Genomic DNA, 23,717 nt, shown 5'->3' on the forward strand with positions numbered 1-23,717 from the left:
GATTATTTAAAAAGCACAGCTCAGCTCGCTCAGTGCTCTTTGGATGCACTTTCCGAGGTTCTTACCAAGATAGGGCAAGACCTTCAAGCAAACTGTGAGGAATGTGATGATAAAGATGCTGAGAACTTATTGCTGTTAAATATACATAACAGCATGACAGACGAGCATTTAGAAGAAACGATTCCACCTCATGAAACAGCACAGCCTTCAGGATTGCACCCGCTCACAGCTGGGCTAGACTCCGGAAGCAGCTCTCCCACTGGGGAACAACCTCCTCATGAAAACATGCAGAGCAGGCTGGAAGAGGATTCAAGTGCAGCCGGGCAAGCAGCCACCGGGGAAGAGGTCCGATCAGGAGCCCCGGGGCCACCAGCCATTCCCCCTGAGGTCTCACCAGCACCAGCAACAGAGCAGGCTCCTAGCTGTGAAGCTGACGCGACATTTCAGTGCCAGATATCAACAGTGACCTCGGAAGTGATCAACGTACTCATCAATAAGGATCAGAACCTACTCATTGAAAAGGGGGACAACTGGACAATCATCAGTGGTGTGGCCGTCATGCCCAGTGTGGACCAGGTTATTCTGTGTGATACCCCTGGAGAAGGCCCTGCTTCCCAGGATCAGGCAGGGCTGGAAGCCAGTTTCAAGCCAGCGACTTCTGTGGAGAAGTCCCCAGAGGCAGGCCCCCCCAGCCCTCCCTGTCAGGAGCCTCCCTGTGGCAGTTACCCACCGTGTACCCAGGAAGACGTTTCAAGCAGCAGTCAGAGTACCAACTTTGACAAGAGCCGTTTGCGGAATAGACCTGTTAAGCCTAGTGTTCGGATTAGTTCTCAGATATATGATCAGGACTTCGAGTCTCAGACTGTCGCAACTGATCACACGTATTACAACTCAAGGTTAGAGCCATTCAGCAAAAACAAGAGTCGATCAAAGATTCCAAACAAAGATCACGCGAATAAATCAGGGAAGACTTCAGCATCAAGCAGGCTTGAAACTCACCAGAGTGAAGTTTCTCAGTCGTTTTCCGGGGAAAGAGGTCATTCAAAAGCTCAGAGGAATCAAACGCAGACAGTTCTAGCCAATGCTGACACTTCTACTCCCACGGATCACTCTCTAGACACACTGAGCAAAATCCGGCAGGGGGGGTGGGCGGGGGCCGCTTCGGCCGCCTCTGCTTGCTCCTCTGATAGCTACCCCCCCACGGACTTCCCAGCCACTCTCCCCTCTGGTGTCAAGTGCTAGTCCTTCCTCACCAGCCTCTCCCGGCCAGACTTCTCCCTTAGGTGAAATCTCCGCACCTCCTGTAGTACCTCCACGGCCCAGGAACCCCAGGCGCGCCTCCCCTCCCCATCCTTCTCCATCACCGTCCTCCGCGTCAGCCAGTGAGAGGATAGTGTCCTCTCCTCTGCAGTTCTGCGCAGCCACACCAAAGCACGCCCTCCCTGTGCCTGGCCGCCTCCCACCTTGCGCATCTGGCCACTCTGCTGTGGGGGGGCCTCAGGAGAATTCTGTGAAAATCCTCGATACCATGTATCCGGAGCTGTCTGCCAGGGCCCGGACTCTCAGCCTCCTCAAAGGCAACCTTCAGCTCACGCGGGGTGCACCCACTGACTGTACTAACGTGCCAGGGCCCGTCAGTACCATCATAGGGTTCAAAGCAATCACCTCCACGTCAACTGCTTTTGTCAAAACTGGGGGCAGCTCAGGTGGTGACTGTAACCAGGATAAATCAAGAGACGTGGGGACTCAGGATTCAAGTGGGAAGAGAACGTTGGCAGCATGTACGCTGAGGAGCGCTAAGAGACTGCGCCTGGACAGTGGGTCCCCAGAACCAGAAACCAGAGAGACCACTGCAGGAGAGACCCACGAGAACCTTCAGAGGAGCCTCCTGCAGGCTGAGGTGGCACCTGCAGACAAGGACAGAAGCTGTTCTAGCCCAGCCGCCAGCACCGTTTCCCAGTTGCCTTTAAACCCCAAGGAGACTGAGGAGTCAGAAGACGAAGCCATAGCTAGTGCACTGAAGAAAATCGCAGAGTCTTCCTTTGATCTGTTACCTGTCATTCGGAGTCACGTATATGTGGGCAATATCTCCAAAAAGCCTGTAATGAGAGATCAAGAGAAAGAAGTTGTTTTTGAATTTAGCACGACAAAAAAGGTACGTGGCTCCCATTCTTCTCCGAGATAGGCTGCCTTCCAGCAACAGCATGTGTAGAGCCCCAAACAAGAGTTTATTTTAGAGACAGAGAATTACTCGTGTAAACATGACAGGTAACTCCAGCCAGCATTTTGTAAAGTTAAAATACGATAAATACTAAAGTTTTGGAAATGTGTGTTCATCAGATAGCTTTACATTTTAAAGGAAAAAAAAAGTGTTAGGACTAAAATTGCATGTTTCCACTCAATCCTGGAATATTTAAAGGCTTAAAGTGATCTCATTCAGAGCCTCAAATTACTATTACATACTAGATCCTTTCTTTCCCTCGAATCGCAGTATATGCACATTTAAGTGTGTTTGAGAGTCTCACAAGACTCCAGAGATGAATGTCACAAGTCACGCAGGAGCAAAGGTTTAGTTTCAGGATGGGGTAGTGGAAGGGAGTTGTGCACACTTACACACGGAGCGCGTTTTGGCTTCCAGTTACTCATCAGTACCTGTCCCATGGGCCATATACGCTTAATGGTTTATTTTAGGGGCATTGTGGTAGAAACATCTTGGTTTTAAATGGCTCACTTTCAAACAGCATAAAGCACAGTAAAGGTAACTTTGAGAGGGTGTTTCCTTTACAATGAATAAACGTACCAAGTTACCATTTACTGCTACTTTTCCTGAACAGGAAAAGTGGTGCCTAGTTTTTTAAAATCTGAGCAGTATATGGAGCAGAGTTTAGAAAAAAAAATAATGAACGTAGAATTAGTCTGGGTTTACACACACACACACAAACACACAAACACAGATTATTAAACCAGAGACATTATGATTTGCATGGTGGTGGTGACAGTAGTCACAAGCTCACAAGCTATGTTCACATTTGCCCTCCGCATCTCCTGCATCATTAGACACTGTCAGCTGACAAGCATGAGTATTTTTTTTTGGGGGGGGGGTTGGTACAGGGCGCGTGGGCTCGCCAGAGAGACAGAGAGAGACAGAAATTGAGAAATCACCGCCCAGGGAGGATGGCCACGCTGCAATCCCTTCTCCATTCTCCTCTTGGGATCTTGGGCACACACGCATATGCCCCTGGCGTGAGTTTATGCCACTGGGTCCAGGACTTGAACCACAGTCGCCTACATGGGAGTCCAGTAACGTAGCCATTACGCTAACTGCTGGTCCTAGTATTTTTAACTCTCCTTCTCCCATGTTTGTGACTTCTCGTTTTAGATAAGTTTTTACCAGGTAGTACTGTGGTCTGCTTTCTGGTACAGTACAAGTTTTATTTTTCCAATAAATACCTAATTTTATAACTTTTATCTGTTCTTGGATGAGCTAAAGACAAATATGAGTGTACATTAACATTTCTTTTTTATCAATCCAGCATTTAGCAGAGTGCTTGCTTGACTCTATTCTCTCAGAACTAAAAATTCAGAAGATGTCTGTGGACCACAATTACATTCACGCTCTCTGCAGAGTGTATGTGGGTATTTGTCGGCAACTTGGAGACTTGGAAAGAGCTCGATTGTTTTGCTACAGTCTTCTTAAAGAAGGTATGTTTAGATTGCAGCATTTTGGGGTTGAAAATATAGTTCGTTACCTTATTGCACTTGGATCTAGATTTTCAGTTAATTGCTGTATATCTTAAAACGTCCTGTTTCGTGCATTTCTTAGAGGATGTGAGTAGCTTCAGCTATACACACTGTGGCTGGTTTTCAGTAGGAGAGCTGACCTAACGTAGGTCAGACACACACTTGCACTCATGCAAACAGCGCATCTTGTCACTGCTTATCTACTCCCGTGTGGCCGCTTTAACACCGGGAGTGGTTGGCGGAAAGCCTGGGAATGCTTGTAAAGTAAGGTGCAGGGTGAACTGCAGTGCCTCCTGCTGGGACGGCAGCCACCTTAAAGATGGACTCGCAAGTTCCGGAGAGGTGTGTCACAGCACGACGAGGGGGAGACAGAGCCTGGGGGTGACTGGCCACCCCCTTTCCTCTTACTGCTGTTTTCCCAGACTCATTTAGGGGATCGGATTGGGAGTCATTCTTCAGTGTATGTTGTATCAAATCATCATTATTTTTAAGTGGTAAAATGATATACAAATACAATTTAATATTATATCAGTAACTCTTTGATTACAAAGATTATAAATATGGTGATCTTTTATTACCATGTTTACGGGGCTTATAAATCCGGATCATTGAATATATTCTTTTTTTTTTTTTTTTTGGAGAGATTTTCACTGTAGAGCGCGTGCGCTCGCCAGACAGACAGAGAGAGACATAGAGTCAGAAAGCGAGAAATCACCCCCAGGGGGGGATGGTCACGCCGTAATCCCTTCTCCTCCATTCTCCTCTCGGGATCTTGGGCACGCACGCACACGCGCCCGGCGTGAGTTTTAAGCCACCGGGTCCGGGACACGAACCACGGTCGACGACGTGGGAGTCCAGTGACATAGCCATTACGCTAACTGCTGGTTCCCATTGAATATATTCTTAACTGTTAGCATTGGTTGTGCATGAAACTGTCGAGTGTTTCAGTTGCCCATTTCCTTCATTTATCTTGGGCCACTCATTTATTCAGCACATTATCATGGGTGCACGCTGAGCCTAGGAGTTTTGTGGGGACCAACATTAGATGCAGGTGGGATGCGCCCAGTGGGGCCGACAGACTGCAGGCAGCCTCACGACCATTCCTCACTTTCGGCAGTGGTGGGTGGTAGGAAGGAGAAGGATGTGGGTTGCACCAGACCATGTTGGATTTCTTGTTCTTCTCAACCACAGCTTGCTCATTTTTTCCCCACAGGCTCTTGCACTTGCAGGCTACCCTCTCCGTACCTCTCTCAGTTTCCTCATCCAGGTCCATTCCACAGTTCACATCCTGACTTAGTCATCTTTACCCCTACACCCCTCGCTGTCCTCATGGCACTTACGCCCTGAAGTTGTATCTATCTGAAAGCCTTTGTCTGCTCTTTCCTCCACTGTTGGTGGAGGACAGGAGCTGATCTGTCCTCTTCTTTCTGTCCCCACCTCAGAAGAATGCCTTGTTGGCAGTTCATCGCTGTTGGTAGAATGAATTCTATGTTGGAATGTGGATTCATGATTGTCTGAGGGGTCAGGGAAATTCTTGTCAGAGGAACTGGAACTTGAGATGCAAAGGTACACAAAAGTGCAGGGCAGGAGCCAGGGTGGTAGTTCAAGGCAGAGGGAAGAGCATAGAGGAAGCCTGGGACAGGAGAACCATCACTAGGTGGACACAGGACTTCACAGTGACCAGGTCAGGAGACAGCTACCTACTGTTCATAGAGACACACGGCAATACAGGTAAAGTGGAGCACAGAAAAAAAAAGGCTTCACCCCCAGACAAGCTAAAAATGCTCATGTTGATTATAACCATGTTAGAAAACTGAGTTTCTGAAGACATTAAGCATTCTGTTGCCATGTAACCCAGAAATCCCATTCCTGGGTACTTATCCAGCAGAAATAGAGGCATGTTTTTATCCAGCCTAGTACATAGATGTTTATAAAATCCTCATTGTTAGTGGTCCTTAATGGAAACATGCCCACTAACAGGCAAATGAAAAGCAAATCCCACATATCAAGCCAACTCTACTTGGACGAAAAGGGAGCAGACCACCAGTGTGTGCCACGTGGGTGGACCTTAGAGAGTTACTATTAGCAGGGAAGCCAGATAGGATTTATAGTTTATGTTTTTAAAAAAAGAATTATTTATTTAACTCATTTCATTTGTTGTTGTTATTATTATTATTTACTTTGACGAGACAGAAAGGGAAAGTGAGAAAGCAAGCCGCCAGGCCTGGGACTCAGACCACCGTCAGCCATGTGAGAATCCAGCACTTATAACCACCACACCACTTGCCAACCCCGAGACAGGAAAAAGACCTAAGATCCACCTGTAAACATTGAGGGAAGGCAGACTAAGTACTGCGGCACTAAGCACATCAGTGTCCTCTCTGGGGTGAGGTGCTTCTCTGCACAGGTCTGTGTGAGAGAACTTCGGGGATGACGGTTTTGATTGTGGTGGTGGTGTGGATTATTCACTTGTCAGAATGTATCTAACTGTATATTTAAGCATACATTTTAGTCGATGCAAACTGTACTTCATGTAAGTTAATTGAAAAGAAAGACGAGCAGTGTGGGAGAGTACATAGTACAGGAGGGTCGTCTTACAGATTTCGTATAAACCAGCAGCGTTACATGTTCAACAAGTAATCCTGCTTTATATATATTTTATATTTATTTTATAAATATCTATGTACTAGGCTGGATAAAAATATGCCTCTGGAGTGGGATTCCTGGGGGCAGTGCAGAGCCGGGGCCTATAACGACACACACCGAGTGGGAGAATCCGAAACAGGATTGGAGAAATTCCTTTTTATACTTTGGAATTTTTCTTTTTTTGTATGATACTGTATCTTTGTTACTATGCTTAAAATTTAACTAGAGAAGGTTGACCAAAGGGTAAAAGATAAGAAATACATCTCAGATTTTGAAATGACAGTATCAGTGCACCTTCTGGTCTACCCTGCAGTCCCTGCAGCTGCAGTCGGCTTCGCAAAGTGCCAGAGAAGCAGTCAGTATTTATTCTTAGATCATAATTTATTCCCTGGACTAAATTCCCTGAATGCTTACTATGTTATTTTATTTTTATTTGGATAGATTTTCCAGAGTCTGAGAAATTGACTTTGTTTATTGCAAACATGTGGCATGATATATTTATCTCCCAATCGGTGATTAATAAGGCAATGCAGTTAGTTGCCAGGCAACGTGCAAAAGGCGAAGTTCTGAACTGTTTGAGAGCTTTTCTCAACTGGGAAAAGGTGAGCTTTACTTTTGTGTCTTATAATACCATCCTTGTAGATCTTACGTAAATGTTACTATTTGGTTTTGTATTCGTAGACATTTTAGAGATATCGTTCATCATTTTAAATGCTTTAAAAGTATCATTTTAGCCCTCGCATTTTCCTGACGTATGCCTACGCCTGAGACGCTCCAGGAAGAACTTAATCCCATGGATTGTGTCAACGGTTCACTCTATACACTAGCGCAACGGTGTGTGCACTCACTAGAGAGAGACAGGAAAGTAAGAGAGCGTCCCCTTGGCAGGTGGCTGTGCTGCAGGCCCTTCTCCTCCATTCTCGTCTTGGGACTTTGGGCACACATGCACACATGCCTGGTGTCCAAGCCACCCATTCCTGTACTCAGAACCACACAGTTGGCCATGTGGGATCCAGCCATCTTAACCACTAAGCCACCTGCTGGCCCAATTTTCATTTATTTGTTTAATGGGTATATAGTACTCTTTAAAAAAAAATACTCTTAACTTGTTTTGAGGAATAGAATTTTATGTATATTTTTGTTTTTGTTTTAGTACTTTTTGATGTAATATTCATTAGATTTTTGAAAGTCTGTTTCCATGAGTGAGAGAGATAGAAAGAGAAAGAGGCAGGCACCCCCAGCCACAGCCTGCTGGGTCATGGCCATGTGTGTGCCCATTGTGCTCAGGGAGGTCTCTGAGTGGGAACCCTGAGCCTTCCATGTGGAGAAGCTTGTGAGGGTCCCGTGTTAGCACTTCACCACTGTCTGGACTCTCATTAGGCAGCCTTCCTTCCTTCTTCTGTCTCTCTCTTTTTTGTGAGAAGGAAAGGAAGGACTTTCTGTGTTGAGAAGAAGGCACGCCTGTAGTTTCCTCTTCAGCCACCTGTCTAGGTAGACTAGTGTATCCCCGTGGGTGCCATCAGCAGTCCCAGTCGGTCGCGGAGCAGTCAGAGGGACCTGCGACCGCACCGTGGGCGCTGCAGCCACGCGCACTCCTGCTGTCCCGGTACTTGCACTCTGGAGCCCATCTCTTTGTGCCTGTTGAGAATTAAGTCAGATACAGAGGTTGGATGATTAAAAAACATTACTTATGAAGAATATAATTTTAATAAATGTATTCACTACATACATCAAGAAAAATATAGTCAAAGCTTTAAGAAAAGAAATACTTAGGGGCCGAAGTACATCATTACAGTGTAAGACTTCTGTATAGCAGGTCTAATAGACAGAAGTAAGGAAGGAGCAGCTGAGTTCATAGCATACAAGTAAACTGGAACGAAGAAAGTCTTTTTTTGTATATTTATGGTGCATTTATAAAAATTAGTCATGAATTTGTTCACGTGTCACCATTATTTTTTTTAAGTCTTCCAACAGCTTATGAGAAAGAATGTAGACATTTAATAATATCCCTACTGTCATGAACATAGATTGAGCTGACTCTTAATTTTTAAAAAGTAGAGGTTCTCTACACTCGGAACCAGCAGATGGCATAATGGTTACGTCGCTAGACTCCCACATATTTGACTACGACTTAAGTCCTGGACCCAATGGCTTAAAAACTCATGCCACCTGCATGTGCTTGTGTGCCCAAAATCCTGAGAGGAGAATGGAGGAAAAGGGATTGTGGCCTGGCCATTCTCCTCGGGGAATGATTTCTCGCTTTCTGTCCCTGTCTCTCCAGCAAACTCGTGCGCCTTACAGCAAAAAAAAAAAAAAAAAAAAAAATCTTTAAAATTTTTGTTTCTGTGGTGTTAATTAACAAAAAAAAGACATAAATAGTTCAAAGATTCCATTAAGAAATATTTGGAAATGGAGATATAGTTCTCTGAACAGTGTATGAAAAGAAAAATCCTAATATTTTAAAACTAAGTGAAAAAGAACACCTTTTCTTTTTTTAAGAATTATTTTATTTAACTTCATTTGTTTATTTACTCGTTTTATCAAAGAGGAACAGAACCAGAGAGAGGGGAAATGAGAAAGTAAACTACCAGGTCCAGGACTCAAACCACAGTGGACCATGTGAGAGCCTGTGCCCTTAACCACTGCATCACCTGCCAGCCCCTGAGAAAACCCTTTGTACTAAAGATGGCTGGTTGCTGGGAAACTTCACATTAGGATACTTTTAGTTTCTTAACTACTCAGCATACTACATAGTTACTAATACTCAGCTTAATTACTAACAAAGTAGATAACTTGTAGTCCAGATTAATGAAGGCGGAGAAAAGCAAAAGGGTTGAAATTCTGGAACAAGAAAGAAGGCCTAACTATAGACATAGAGTAAAGATGAGAAGACTATCTGTAAATGTAAACCTGGGATGATTTCTTAGCACAATAGAAGCGGTCGGCATTGGTTTTGGGGGTAGTACACTTGACAAATAGGCTGGCTGGTGTCAGCCATCGTAAAAGACAGTTAAAAATGTGTTATGAAAAAGGCATACATAGATTTCACCTGAATTTTATTTGTTTCTTGAAGATACAAATATTACTCCAGTCTATTTCAGACCTAAGATAAGATTGAAAACTGTTTTATTAGAACCCAATAAAAAGTAATATAAGAGGAAAAATACAAGCCAGTTTTCACTGAGGCATCCAGATATAAAACATGTAAGTAAAACAGTAGGTTTCAGGACCAGCAGATGGCGTAATGATTACGTTGCTGGCTCCCATGTAGTCAACTGCAGTTCAAGTCCCAGACCCAGTGGTTTAAAACTCACATCGGTCGTGTGTGTGTGTGTGTGTGTGTGTGTGTGTGTGTGTGTGCCTGCCCAAAATCCCAAGAGGGGAAGGGATTGTGATGTGGCCTTCTCCCCCTGGAGTGTGATTTCTTGCTTTCTGTATCTCCTGCGAGCACATGTGCCCTATAGCAAAAACCTAAGGGGAAATAAAAAGGTTTCAGTAATGTCTTTAAAAGAGTGGTGTTTACCCTAATAAAACAAGGATTCAGAGTCAGGAAACCAATACAATCTATGAAGTAAAGAAGAAACTCCATGAATGACTATTTATAAAATTAAAAAAAATAGAGAGGAACTTACTAGATAGAACATTGTTAAAAATAAATCAGTAGTATATTATCTGTAATGCAGATTACTATATTATGTCTATTCTTAAAACCAGGTATTAAAGATTCCTACTGAGGTACGGTGGGAAGCTTTGCCCTGTTCAGGTGTATCGCTTCCCAAGCTGAGCAGGGGGGTTGGTAAGTCCTCAAGGGCCTCTGTACGTAGAAGTGACTATGTGAGCTCTCGCTCCACGTCAGAGTTGTTAATTTCTCTATTTTAAGAGCCTCTATAAATCGTATTTTTATTTTTAAACCAAGTAATTGTTACAAAATTAAAGATGTCTCTTGCCATTGTTACATTAACTCATATTTATGTATAGACTTGCCTTGTTACATAATCTTATTTATAAAACCTAATAACTTAATTACTTTAAACTTTTAAATAATCATAAAGTTAGCATATATTCCTCAAAAACACCTCCAACTAGACCTTCAAATAAAGCAAAAATCTTTCTAAGCAAAAGCAACTCTTGAATCTAAGAAGTCCAGTTGAGCACATAGAATACTACGGGTTATATCAAATATTTGAACACTGTTTACAGACTTAATTATATCCTCTTAAGTATTTCTAACTAAAAGTGATTCAAATGCCAAATACTTCAAACCGAAGCACAGCTTAAATACACAGGAGATCCTCACTTCTTTTACGCAGCAGTAATAACACACTTGCAGATTTTCAGTATTTACCATCACCGCAAAATATGTTAAGTATAATACAAATGAGTTCATTGGGATTTGATTTGCTTCGTGTTTAAACTTATTTCTGCATCTTCTCAGGTCGCAGAATTATTTTCCTAATGGGGAGAATATGTACCATTTGGATGAATTTTGATTAGCAGGTAGATAATTTGGGGTCATGATTTGGTTGTGGGTGATCTGACAAAAAGCTTGAAACTCAGGTCAGAGCTTTTCAGGATTTTTATGTCTAAGCCACAGGTGAACATGTCAAGCCCTTTTGATAAGTCAGGAAACTTGCAACCCCAAGCCTTTTCTTGTATTGAGCCTGTAAGCGTGTATTACATACATAATACCTATAAACCAGGGTTCTCGGGACCGGCAGGTAGTGTAGTGGTTAAAGTGCATGGTTGATCATGGTTCAAGTCCTGGACTTGTCGGTTGAGAATCACGCTGAGCACATGTGTGGGTGTGCTAAAATTTACCCAGGAGAAGGGATTGTAATGTGGCCATCCCTGGGGGGGTGGGGCATTATTTCTCATTTTCCCTCTCAATGTCTGTCTTCCTCTGGCCAGCACACACACCCTATGGTAAAAACCTTAAAACAAACAAACAAACAAAACCCTAAAACTGGGATTCTCATACAACGTTGGTGGAAATGCTAAATGGCACAACCACTTTAGAAAATAGTTGAGCAGCTTCTTATAAAGTCAGCTGTTCTTAGCAAAGGGCTTAGCAATCCTATTCTTAGGTATTCACCCAAAAGAAGGGAAAGTCATGTCCACTCAAAAGACTTCCATATAAATGTTCAGAACAGGATGATTAATAATAGCTAACAACTAGGAATAACCCAGATGTCTATCAATCAACAGGTGAATTGGTAACAGTAATATATCCACTTAATGGGCTACTATCTGACACTGCAATCATGTAAATAAATCTGTTTGAGGTATGAAAGAAGCCAGACTTAAGAGTCAAGTGCTGTCATATTCAGTTTTATCAATTTCTACATTTTTATGATAACAGAACTTAAATTTTTGTTTTAAAGGTTTAGCATTTTTTTGTTTTGTTTTAATAACTTCAGTTCCTTGATTTGAGCTGGTGAAACGTTGCTTTACTATTTGGATTGCAGCTGACTTCTTTACTACCTAATTGGGTTCTGCATCCTGCCTATAGCTTCATTTCCTGGCCAGGCAGCTGCCACAGCATAGTCCTTGTATAATAAGTATTATGACTAGGGTGAACATAGCTTCTTATTCAAAACACAGCTGTCTCTAAAAGTTACTTTTAAGGTCAAATGATTCATCTGATACTTACTATACTCTTAGAGATAATTAACATAAAATGTATTATATTTGAGACTTCTAAGTTTTACTTTATTTTTATTTGCTAGAATGCTCCTGTAGATGTTGGCTTCATGGTTTCTAAGCTGCTTTTGACCATACAGTTATGTCCAAAAACAGAATTTCAGTCCAGTGAAAAATTTGGTGAAGACTTAAGTGATAACACTTGGGAATACATATTCGCCATTGATCTTCTCTGCTGCCATCAGAAGTGGATTTGGACACATGACAACATCATAAGGTTAGCTATTTGGCCAACACAATAAATTGAATTGGGAGGGAGGTAGTCTATTGAATGCTGAACTGTGGCTTAAACTATTTTTGTTGTTTATGTTGTTTAATGTGTAAGTCAGCTAAAACACTGACAATTGACAACGCTTACTCAGATGAGTTTTTTTGTTTTGTTTTGTTTAATAGAGAGATTTTTAATATAGGGCATGTGTACTCGCCAGAGATATGGAGAGAGAGAGAGAGAGACAGAAATCGAGACATCACCCCCTGGTGGGGACGATTGACTGCACTGTAACCCTTTTTTCTCCATTCTCCTCTTGTGATCTTGGGCATGCGCACACACGTGGGTCCTGGACTCAAACTGCGGTTGACTAAGGGGGAGTCCAGTGATGGAACCATTATGCCATCTTCTGGTCCCGTTATTTGGATACGATTTAACAAGAAGTGTCGTCATCACACTCACTCGCTGCATGTGTTTGTAGTGCTTCTCACCCCTTTTTGTTCAGTTCTGTTGCTGCGGTATCTAACCATGCTGTTTACATACCCAGAGAAGTGTCTGGAGAGAAAAGCCCACATTGGGAGGGTAATATTGGCCCGAGACTGGGTTGTGTGGGGTGTTTTTCATTTTTCTAGTGATGTGCCATGCCAGAAGTAAGTAAACCTCTGAGAAAAGGCAAAGCAGAGGGGAATTGGCACCATTTTCCGTCAGTGGAAAGCTGCTTTGTCAGTCTGAAGTGCGGTTTGGTTGTTGAAATCAGATTCTCTGGCTTAGGTCTTTGTACCCGCACAGCTTTGCTTGCGATCTTCCCAGGTACCTGTGGCATCTGGAACTTCAGGGCTACCTTAGCACCTGCAGGGTCTCAGTGAAAATCTAGACACCACCACTTTCTAGTTCTGTGACTGGGGATGTTGGGGCTAGTTTGTGCAAAACCCTGTAGCAAGAAGTAAAACATGGAGACAGAGTTGCAGAGAGAGAGAGAGACAGTCAGTGTGCAGTGCTGTGAGTCAGAGTCCAAGAATGTGGTGAGCAACTGACTGCCTCTCAGCAGCTGCTAAAACGAAGCTTGGCTCTTTCTGACACAGATGACAGACGGTCCAGGTGATGGGTGTACTGTTGGGTCATTGGAGAAGTCATGACTTATTTTTCTGTTTTTCTCTACAAAATGACTTTTCCAATAACCCAGTAGTTACTCCTCACACACAGTGTGCATGTACTGAAAAATCATATTGTGGCCTACAGAAATGTACAGTGTGCATATGTTAATAAAGGTCACTTTAGAAAAGAACAGGACAGAGGTGCAGGCATGGATGTCTGCAGCCTCTCTTAGCCAGCGTGGGCACAGGTATCCTGGGTCATTGGAGAAGGTGTGAGTCTACAGTCCCATCCTCGTGCTAAGTCACAGCATTAGTCCTCAGCCGACACCTTCCCACTCGTGGCCTTTGGGCCTCAGGCCCGAGTGCTGATGAGTATTGTTCTTCCTGTTTTTTTCTAGTAAGGAGCTGTGGCCTGTGATGGATAAGTGGATAAAATACAGAAAAGGACATGCAAACATCGCATACACTCCTGATATCATTATAGCTTCAATACTGAGGCTGATTGGTGAGTTGTCTGTTCCGTGAAAATTTTTTCTCGGTTATTGATGATATTTTATGTGGGAATAAGTTTATAATAATGTATGTTGACTTTGAAACTTCACCATGACTGATGTTACAATCAAGAGAGTAGACCCTTTTGTGCTTAATTCACCTTTTTATGCACCTTTCTTTTCTTTTCTTTTTTTTTTTTTTTTTTTACATTTTTGCTACAGGGTGCATGCACTTGCAGTTAAGAGAGAGAAAGAGAAATTACCTCACAGGGCGAGCAGCTATACTGCACCCCTTCTCTTCCATTCTCCTCTTGAGATTCTAGACGCATATGCACGCACATGCACCTAGTGTGTTTTTCAAGATGACGATTCAGGACTCAAACCACAAAGTCGACCATGAAGGAGCCAGGTGCCTTAATCACCACACCACTGGCTGGCCCACCAATAACATTTTCTTATAAATTAGTGTTTTCTTCATCTTTATAAGAGATTAAGATTTTCCCCTTTAGTACATTCTGTTTATAGTTGAACTTTTGCTTCACAGATGCTAATATTAATACACACGCACACCAGCATACATCAATTTGCTGTAAATTATACTGTGTCCCATAGTTTTTGAGGATATCTTCATGTACCCCATCCCAATTTTTTGTATTTTATTTTTACTTTCTTTCTTCCTCTTTACCTCATCTCTGATAAGCTGCCATCCAGGCCCTGCAGAATCATCCTTGATGAGATCTGATTATGAGAAGGCCTCCTGGTGTAGGACTGACTCCTCTGTCTACAGCATATGTTTTTCAATACTGAGGAACAGAAAACGGAGTTCATCTAACATCTGAGATATAGCCCATGAGATAGAAGTGTGTGGAAGGGGCTGGTGGTAGCCAGTACTGGGCGCTAGGCTTTCTCCTCAGGTCATTCTGGTAGTGGGGGTGGGAAGGCTGGGAGGCAGAGGAGAGAACGGTGAGGCCTGCTGTGTAAGTCTGATGGGCTTCTGAGAAGTGGTCTTACACTACACTCTCACACGCCTTCCTGCACACACTCATCCCGGTTGGGAGTTTCAGTCGTTCCTAGGAGGAAGAAACTGTTAATGTACCTTATTGCTGTCTCTCAAGCTGGTCTTGACTGATGCGTTTAGTAAATAGGTTGGTAGGTCATGGTTTAAAAGTCTTAGCTGAGGGTCCAGCAGTAGTAGTGTGATGGTTACGGCACTGGACTCCCACATGGCTGACCACGGTTTGAGTTCTGAACCTAGCTTATTTTTAATTCTGAATTTACAGAATCCTTACTGGTGAAATTCTTCACTCTGTTTAAAGTAAAACAAGTTATTAAAATGATTTGTGTCATTTAACATAAATCAGATTGAAATATGAACATTGCTATTAACAATGGTCAGACATGATTATTAAGTGGAGTTTACCCAACCTACCTCAAAATCACATATTAATAGGCCAGTAGATGGCATGGAGGTTTAGGTGCTGGATCCCACATGGGCAGCTTCGCAGTTCAAATCCTGGACCCAGCAGCTTAGAATCACACTGGACACATATGCATGCATGTCCAAAATCCCAAGAGGAGAGTGGAGGAGAAGGGATTGTGACATGGCCGTCCCCCTAGGGGGTGATTTCCTACTTTCCCTCTCTCTGCCTCTTGGGAGAATGCACATGCCCTATAGCAAAAACTAAAATAATAATTTAAAAATTTTCAAATTAAAACTATTTTGTGGAATGCTTAAATTGCTCTAGATTCATGGTGCTAGGGAGGAGGGTAGGACCTGACCTGACCTTTGCATCCTCATTTCTTGGCAGAACTGAGGCTTAGCCAGGTGGAGCCTCATCAGTGGCGGACGCTGAGTGGGAGGTGGCAGGGCTGGGACAGGTACACACCTGCCCCTGCATTCAGTGGGGCATAAAGCCGAGAGTAGCCATGTCTGTTCACAGAGCCATGAGATCTAAATGATGTAGCCCACCTGGTAGTAAGGCTCACCTGGAGCTGAGAGGATCAGAGACACTGTCTCCGTGTAGGTGTCTGCAGGTCAGGCCGGAGTGGCTGCTACTTGTCAATCTCTGTTCTTTTTTTTTTTGGAGAGGTTTTCACTATAGGGCACATGCGCTCGCCAGACAGAGAGACAGCAAGCAAGAAATCACCCCCCAGGGGGAATGGTCACGCCGCAGTCCTTTCTCCTTCATTCTCCTCTTGGGATCTTGGGCACGCACGCACACGCGCCCGGTGTGAGTTTTAAGCCACCAGGTCCAGGACGTGAACCATGGTCGACTACTTGGGAGTCCAGTGACATAGCCATTAGGCTAACTGCTGGTCCTATTTCCATGATGTTTTTGAAGTTTCCTTCTATGACCTCTCCATTATGAATTAAAGACATTTTTCAGGGTAATTCTGGCTGTACACAATTTTCACCTCACATACTGATTTTGGAACTTATTCATAGGATGATTCCATACAGTTCTGTGACCATTAGTCAGAGTCTGTATTCAATTCTTGGCACTAGTTTTAAGATAGACAATGACAAACTAAACTACACTTTTTTAGCTCATAATTATGAGACGGTGCCAAGAAAGAGTTATGTTAATTAGGGACGTTAGTTCAAGGAAGAGTGCTTAGGGAAGCATTAATAACTGTCTTTAATATTTTAGTAACTAGCAAAAGGATTAATTATTAGAGCAATCCCACAAAGGGTTTAATACTCCACAGTATGCCACTTAGCCATAGGATTATTAAGAGGTGAATAGGAGAAAAGTAAAGACTTTTTCACATGAATGTGTGAAGACATTCCCTCTTCCCTCTCTCCCAGGAAGATAGAAGTTAATCACTGAACTCAACTCTAGAACTTCATCAGTTAGAAGATGGCACCAGAGAAATCCATCCAACAAACCCTGCAAAAGCTATAGCTCTTATTGGGACAGGTGGAGTGTAATGATATGTGAAGCTGACCTGCATGGCAATCTGCTAGGTTCATGTCCAGAGACTTCTTCTTTGAACACATTAGCCTGTCTATGCCTATAATTCTGGGCTAGCCATGGCTAGGGGTCGATCTCAGGACAAAGACCCTATTGGAAGTTCTATATCTCTCTTGCTTGTTTACTCCCTCATGGAAAAAATAAACCTAAAACAAACAAAAAAATCTAGCCTTTATGTACCTTTAGTTTCTCCATATTTAGTTAGTTTCTTCAAATTCTTCCACAATTTGCCACCCTAGAAACTTAACGTCCTTTTTCTTTTTCTGCCTTGTCACTTCTCTATAATTGTGTTGTTTTGTTAAGATGGTACATAATCTGAAGTTCTAACCCCCCATTTGAGTTACTCACCACTGGGTGGTTCCATGTGTTTGCATGCGCCCGGTGTGAGTTTTAAGCCACCAGGTCCAGGACGTGAACCATGGTCGACTACTTGGGAGTCCAGCGACATAGCCATTACGCTAACTGCTGGTTCCCAATCTCTGTTCTTGCCAGTCGTTCAGATTTGCTTTGGAATTGTCTGAACCCGTCCTTTTCTCAGCATACCTGCATCTGAAATCTTGAATGAAAACCCCCTGTGCTTTATTTGGGCTTCATTTCTGCCCTTAGATTTGCCTTCCCAGCAGGCTGCCTGCTCACTGCCTCGACCGTGCTGTGGAGCATGTGTTTTCTGACATCGAGAGGATTTCATGTTTCTTCTTTATAATTTTGTACAACTAAACAGCCCTGGGCTCCTCCCTCACATCCCTTTGGAGGATTGTCATTCCCACATAGTTAATGAACGTGTCCGTCAAGTCATCAAATGCTGCAGTCTTCCACACTCTACCCCAGACTCACCGTCGTCTCTACTTCATACTGACAGCTCATTCATGGAATTAGCCCCACGCACAGCGCACTGAGCACTTCGAAAGGGAGACAGGGCACGTGTTAACACGGTCGCACGTTACCTGGGCGCGCACGCCACCCCCCAGCTGAGTGGCCTCGGGGCTGCCTGCCTGCGGCTCATGGCTCTCTCAGCTGGGAATGCTGTGGTTAACCTGTCTGATGTTGGTCCCAGCAGGCAGATCTGATGGCATGCAGGTAGCAGTTTTGCCAAATTGTTGAGAATATGTTTAAGTGTTATCAGTAATCTGAAACTTGCTATTCTTGGTCTCCCCAAAAGGCCACCTAGGAGTTACCTGGGATATTTAGTGTCCTATGTTAGGAATTATTCTGACATTCTAAACTGTCTTTCAGTCTGCCATATGCCTCAACATCAGGGTGCACATAGCTAAGGCTGAGATGCAAAGTAATAAAAATGGGAAATTTCTGGGAAAGCATTGATTCACACAGGTCCTTTAAATGTCAACCAAACCAAGAAAATACACTTAGTATCACTAATCTGATCACAGAGAGTCTAAAGTACTGGGAAGCTGTCAGGCTCTGGGAAGTTGATGGAAGTGGCTCCAGATTCTAATTTTGCTTAAGAACTTCAGTGTTTTTATTGGTCACAGTGGTACAGGCGCAGTCAGTTAGGATGTCTGAGTGCAGGTAGCCACAGATGTCGGTCGTCTCTTCAAGCGAAGGAGGTGGGGTGGGAAGAGGGCCCAGTTGTACTCACAACTCCAGCCGCACGAGTGCTCGGGTGTGCAGGGGCATGCCTCGTGCACTTCCTGTGCTGTCTCCTGAGTGTTAGGGTTGTGTGCTTTTGGGTCCAGGTTTAATATTAAAGGTCAGTCATCAGTATTTCTTCAAGAGTGTTCGTGAGTAAAATTGCCTGTGTTTGATTGGGAGTGCCTGGCATGGAGAAAGCTCCTGTCTGGCCAGGTGCCCTGCCACATCGACGCCTGCTGGTGCCGTGGTTTGATCTGTGGTTGCTTCTGCACCGTTCATCCCACCATGGCCCTGCAAGAAGGCACAGAGTTTTTAGTGTCATTGTAAAGTTTGGATGTGGGAACTTTAAAGCTTCTGAGGACCACACTTGAGAACCTTAACAGTAGTTGCTAAAATCTTAGGCCAAATATGCATTTCACATTTTACTTCTTAACCTAGTAGAAGTCTGTGCTGAAATCATTCTTCTAAATTTCATTGATTAATCGGGAAAGGAACACATCGTATGTCATCTGTTTGTGAACGAGGGAGAAATTACCCGTGGTAAGATTACTGTGGTAAGACGGTGCTGTAAGTCATGATGCTTTACTGTTTAACCTGTTTCATGTAAGAGTAAGGATTCTTTTAACTTCAGAGTTTTTTTAAAAAGCATTATTTATTTTATTTTATTTTTTATTATTATTATTTTTTAATGTGACCAAAAAGAAAAAGTGAGGAAGCAAGCTCTCAGATCCAGCACTCAAACCATAGTTGGCCATGTGGGAGTCCCACACCTTAGCTACCACACCACCTGCCCACCCCAAAGTAAAGGGTTTTTAGACTAAAAGTATATTATATGACAGAAAACAGATTTTAAATTCTTAAAAAAGGTAAGTCAGTTCTAACCCAGGCCCGTGCACTCTGTTTCGTTTCCCTAGGTCGTTTAGGACAGTTGGGTTTGAAGGAAGGATTTCCATCTGCTGTGAAAAACATTAGCTCTGTCATTGGTATGTTCATACAGCACGCTCAGGATGAAGGTAAAGCTCTTATGTATTACAATGACTTGTAAGTCACTTGAATTTCTCTTACTGTTAAACCTCCATCTGCATCCTTATGTGTGTCATGCTCTGCTTTAACTGCCATGCAGAAGAGTGGAATGTGAGCCCAATGTCAGCGTTGACACGTGTGTGTGGCTTCGGTGGTGTTATTTAATGGTAGTAGTTCACCTCCTTGGGCAGTGCCTCTCTCAGGAACAGGGAGCTCTCTTCCCCTGGTCTCAGAAACTGCTGTGTGATCTCCAAGATGTTTAACTGCGGCTCTCCATGAGGTCTGAGTGGGGCTGATGTCATTTCGAATATTATGCATCAAGGAAAACTAACTTCCCGTTACAAATGCACAGCGTGACTCCGGAACCTGGTAGGTTCTTCGTCTTCAGCCTTCAGTGGGAGACTGGATATGCTGACCTTAGTCTTCAGAGCAGCCCCAGGGCGCCTTCTCGGACGCATGTACCTGCTCTCACTGCAGGACAGCTTCTGAGGTGCTGCACGGCCCTCCCAAGTGGGGGCAGGCTCGTGCCATCGAGGCTGCATACTGACATGGAAGACAGTAGCCGGAGCCGTGGCCGCTGGCTTGCAGATTCCCTCTGTGGCTGAGGTGGACAGAAACACCCTCCCCAGGAAGGGGCAGGGGAAGCTGATGCCAGGATTAGACAGCGGGCAACGTGGCCCATAGCATAACTCAGGTCACCCTGGTGGTGTGACTTTTGTTTTATCCCGAGGAAGCTAATGCCCCAAGCAGAGCCACGTGTTTATGGCTGGGGGCAGGGAGCACGGGGCCAGCCTGTGCCCAGCCGTGCCCACTGCAGGGCCCAGCCTGCTGAGCATCGCCACGTGCGCCCACTGCGGAAACTCCTCGGAACCCGCCTTAAACCTTCCCTTGTCGTGCCTCGCTCTGTGTTCCTCTCCTCCAGGTTGGGGAGATTAGTGGTGACAGCCAAAGCTCTGCCTGCTTGCTGCATCGGTGTTCGCTCATGTGCATTTTTATGTCGTGTGTTTGAACAGTCCTCATTCCTCTCGAGTACTTTTCTCTACTCGCATTTGAGTGTCACTCAGAAAGCTGGCATGCGGTGACCTCGAACAACACAGGACTGAACTCTGCAGGTTCACGTATATGTGGGTTTTTAAAATACATGTCAGAAATACTGTAAATGCATTTTCTCTTCCTTACAATTTTCTTAATGACATTTTCTTTTCACTAACATGCCTTATTTTAAGCATATGTAACATAATACACGTAACATAGAAAATACATGTTAACTAATTGTCTGATATTGGTTAGGCTTCTGGTCAGCATAGGCTACCAGTTTTGAGTTTTGGGGAAGTCAAGTTGTTTGCAAATTTTCAACTGCATGGAGTTTGACACACCTAACCCCATGTCATTCAGGGGTCAAAGATAAATAGTGATTTTGTTTTTTAAGAATTATTTTTATTTAATTTTATGTATTCATTCATTTTATTTTAATTTGACCAAAAAGAGATACAAAGAGAGACAGAGAAAGTGAGAAAGCAAGCCGCCAGGTCTGGTACTCAAACCGTGGTTAGCCATATGGGAGTGTCCAGTGCCTTAACCACCATGCCACCTGCCATTCCCTTAAATAGTGAATTTTAACTAAATCATACGTTATTTAAACTATTTAAATAAAGTTAAACTAAATTAGTTTTTAATTTAAGTAACTCTAACCTTATATTAAAAGAGAGCTGTTAATAAATACTGAAGGCTTTTTTTTTTTTTTTTGAGACGTTTTCGCTATAGGGTGCATGCGCTTGCCAGAAAGACAGAGAGAGACAGAAAATGAGAAATCACCCCCCAAGGGGGTTGGCCAAGCCCCAGTCCCTTCTCCATTCTCCTCTCGGGATCTTGGGCACGCACGCACACGTGCCTGGTGTGAGTTTAAGCCACTGCGTCCGGGACTCAAACCGCAGTCGACTACATGGGAGTCCAGCAACACAGCCATTATGCTAACTGCTGGTCCTAATACTGAAGGTTTTTAAAGTTTGTTTTGTGAAAGAGAGGGGCAGGCACCTATGGCAGGCACCTTATGCCATGATCCACCTGTTCAGTTCTCTGTTCAGGCAGGTCACAGATGTACCCAGTGTGTTCAGGGTGACCCAAGATCTGAACCCTGGGCCTTCCTGTATGGCGCTAACAGCACTTGGCAGCACCCCACTCTGTGCCACCACAGCTGGGCCTGTGCTGTGATTTATAACGGAGGTGTGGCATCACGCTCTGCCATAACCGAGCCTGGGCTGTGTAGCTGTGGACAGTTTTACATTTTACCACATTGTATGTCGTTTACGTTCTCAGAAGCTGTGTGTAAGTTCCTCTGGGGGATATTTCATAGCGTTACAAAGTTGATGAAGTTTTGGGATCCACATTTCATGAAAGCTGAAATACAGGAGAAGGTCCTTACAGGACTGCTTGGAGAGCTCAGGCTGGGCACGAGCAAGGGGTCTCTGAGGCCCACTGTCCCTCCTGTGGTGACAGGTGTCCTCGAGCACCAAGACGCTGCAGAGGGTGCTGCTAGCTTGGGGGCTTTTCATTTACAGACAGGTCGTAAGTGAATTTTTTGGTGTGGAATTTTTCTTTCATGTCTCATTTTTATTACTACCAGAGAATATTCTGTATTCCTGTATACCAAAATAATAATATTTCTGTAGACAACACTACTGCTTAAATGAAGAATATTTCCTTACTTTATGGGACATTTTTTCAGATATACCATGGGGCATACAGTTAGCAGCCGTGTATGCGCTTTGCGACTTGAGTCCCAGCAATCCAGCAGAAACTGCCAAGATCCTGGAAGCTTGGCGCAGGGAGACCTCCAAGAGCATCCCCTCTGCAGTCGTCAGCTACCTCGAGGACGTCGGCTCGCTGAGTGCGGAGGGGCTCGGCTGAGCCAGCGGGGACGGTCGCTGTGGCTGGAGAAGTGCCTTGACACCTCGTGAAGACAAGTGACCGACTAGGGGAGACGGGGAGCAGAGTGGCGACAGGAAGCCGCCCTCGCGGTTCGGCAAGGAGGCGGGAAGGAGCAGCCGCACCGCTGTCTGTCCCTAAGCCACACACGTTTCACATAAGGCAGTTGTGGTCATGAGACACACGGATTGTATTATCGTGTCCTGGTCAAATCACAGAAACTTGAACTTAGCCCTTTTTTGCTGCAGAAAGTGTCCTTTTAGTGGCTTTTTAAAATTGAGTGGCATTTTATAATGAACTTAAATATAAAAACATAATTTGGTTCCTGAGCTGTTTCAAATTTATGCTCAAACAAGTGACTAGGAAAACTAAATTGGCTAACATGAGAACTGGAAGAGTCCTCTTCTGTCTCGGCTGGATGCAGGTGGCAGTCCTTCTCCAGATGTCAGTAAGCAGAGTAGGACACAGGGAGCCCTTAGCAAGAGGCTCACTGTACTGCATTCACTTCATAACTCTAAAGGTCCGACTCTCACCACCAGGAGGCGGAGAGCTGCAGAGACGCTCCCTGGCTGGCGTGCTGCCGGCCCGGCCTGAGTGACGGGAGCCGGCGGGCGGCTGTGTGCCGTTACACGGGCAGTCTATGATGTGTCTCACATTGGAGGATGTTCCACTTCGGAATTCTAGTATTTGTATATAGGAAACGGGTTTAATAACTCACTGTGGTTCTGACTTGTCATATTCATCATTTCTTAAAACTCTTATATGTGTTTTTTATAATAAAAAATAAAAGCCATGCACATATTGTTCTGATTACTGATGAGTCAGAGTGGCATTATTTCTGTGCTACCAGAGATGAGAAAACAAAGAGATGTCAGCTAGTGCCATGGTCCAAGGGGCCGGGTCACACATGGCTGATTACACGTTCAAGTCCCTTGACACAGTGGCTTGGAAAAAACGCCAGGCACATGTGTATGCATGCCCAGAATCCCAGGAGAAGGGCCGTGATGTGGCCATCCCCTCGCAAGCACATGTATATAACAAATGAAAAAACAAACAAGAAAATAATGTAAAAATTTTAAAAATGGCTGCTCTGAGCAGACACCCCCCTTCCTAGGACGCAGACCTGTTGCCTGACTGATAGTTTGCATCCGCCTGTTTCAGAGCACTCCCTGATGCACCTTTAGTGATTCCAGTTTAAGTGCTGAGGTCGGGTTTTACAGTAGCTGCCCTCTGCAGATTGCATCTGATGACTGGTTTGCTCCCCTGCCCCTGCATTTCTTGAGTAGCTGTAACGGAACTGAAGTGTACATGGAAATGTTTCCTG

General features: G+C 44.1%; 1 protein-coding gene across 1 annotated transcript in view; it reads left to right on the plus strand.

Annotated features, from left to right (window-relative positions):
• The window catches only part of ICE1 (interactor of little elongation complex ELL subunit 1), a 74,197-nt gene extending 51,011 nt beyond the window's left edge, over positions 1-23,186 (plus strand). Inside the window, 8 exon segments of the mRNA XM_006168899.2 lie at positions 1-1,140; positions 1,142-2,155; positions 3,534-3,702; positions 6,829-6,989; positions 12,114-12,304; positions 13,788-13,894; positions 19,360-19,458; positions 22,194-23,186. The exon segment at positions 1-1,140 is cut by the window's left edge and continues 21 nt beyond it. Coding sequence (XP_006168961.1) covers positions 1-1,140; positions 1,142-2,155; positions 3,534-3,702; positions 6,829-6,989; positions 12,114-12,304; positions 13,788-13,894; positions 19,360-19,458; positions 22,194-22,375 — 3,063 coding nt within the window. The 3' untranslated portion in view covers positions 22,376-23,186.
• Positions 23,187-23,717: the final 531 nt, after the last annotated feature.

Source organism: Tupaia chinensis, unplaced genomic scaffold (assembly GCF_000334495.1).
Source record: "Tupaia chinensis unplaced genomic scaffold, TupChi_1.0 Scaffold146386_1, whole genome shotgun sequence".
In the NCBI taxonomy this organism is placed as follows: domain Eukaryota; kingdom Metazoa; phylum Chordata; class Mammalia; order Scandentia; family Tupaiidae; genus Tupaia; species Tupaia belangeri.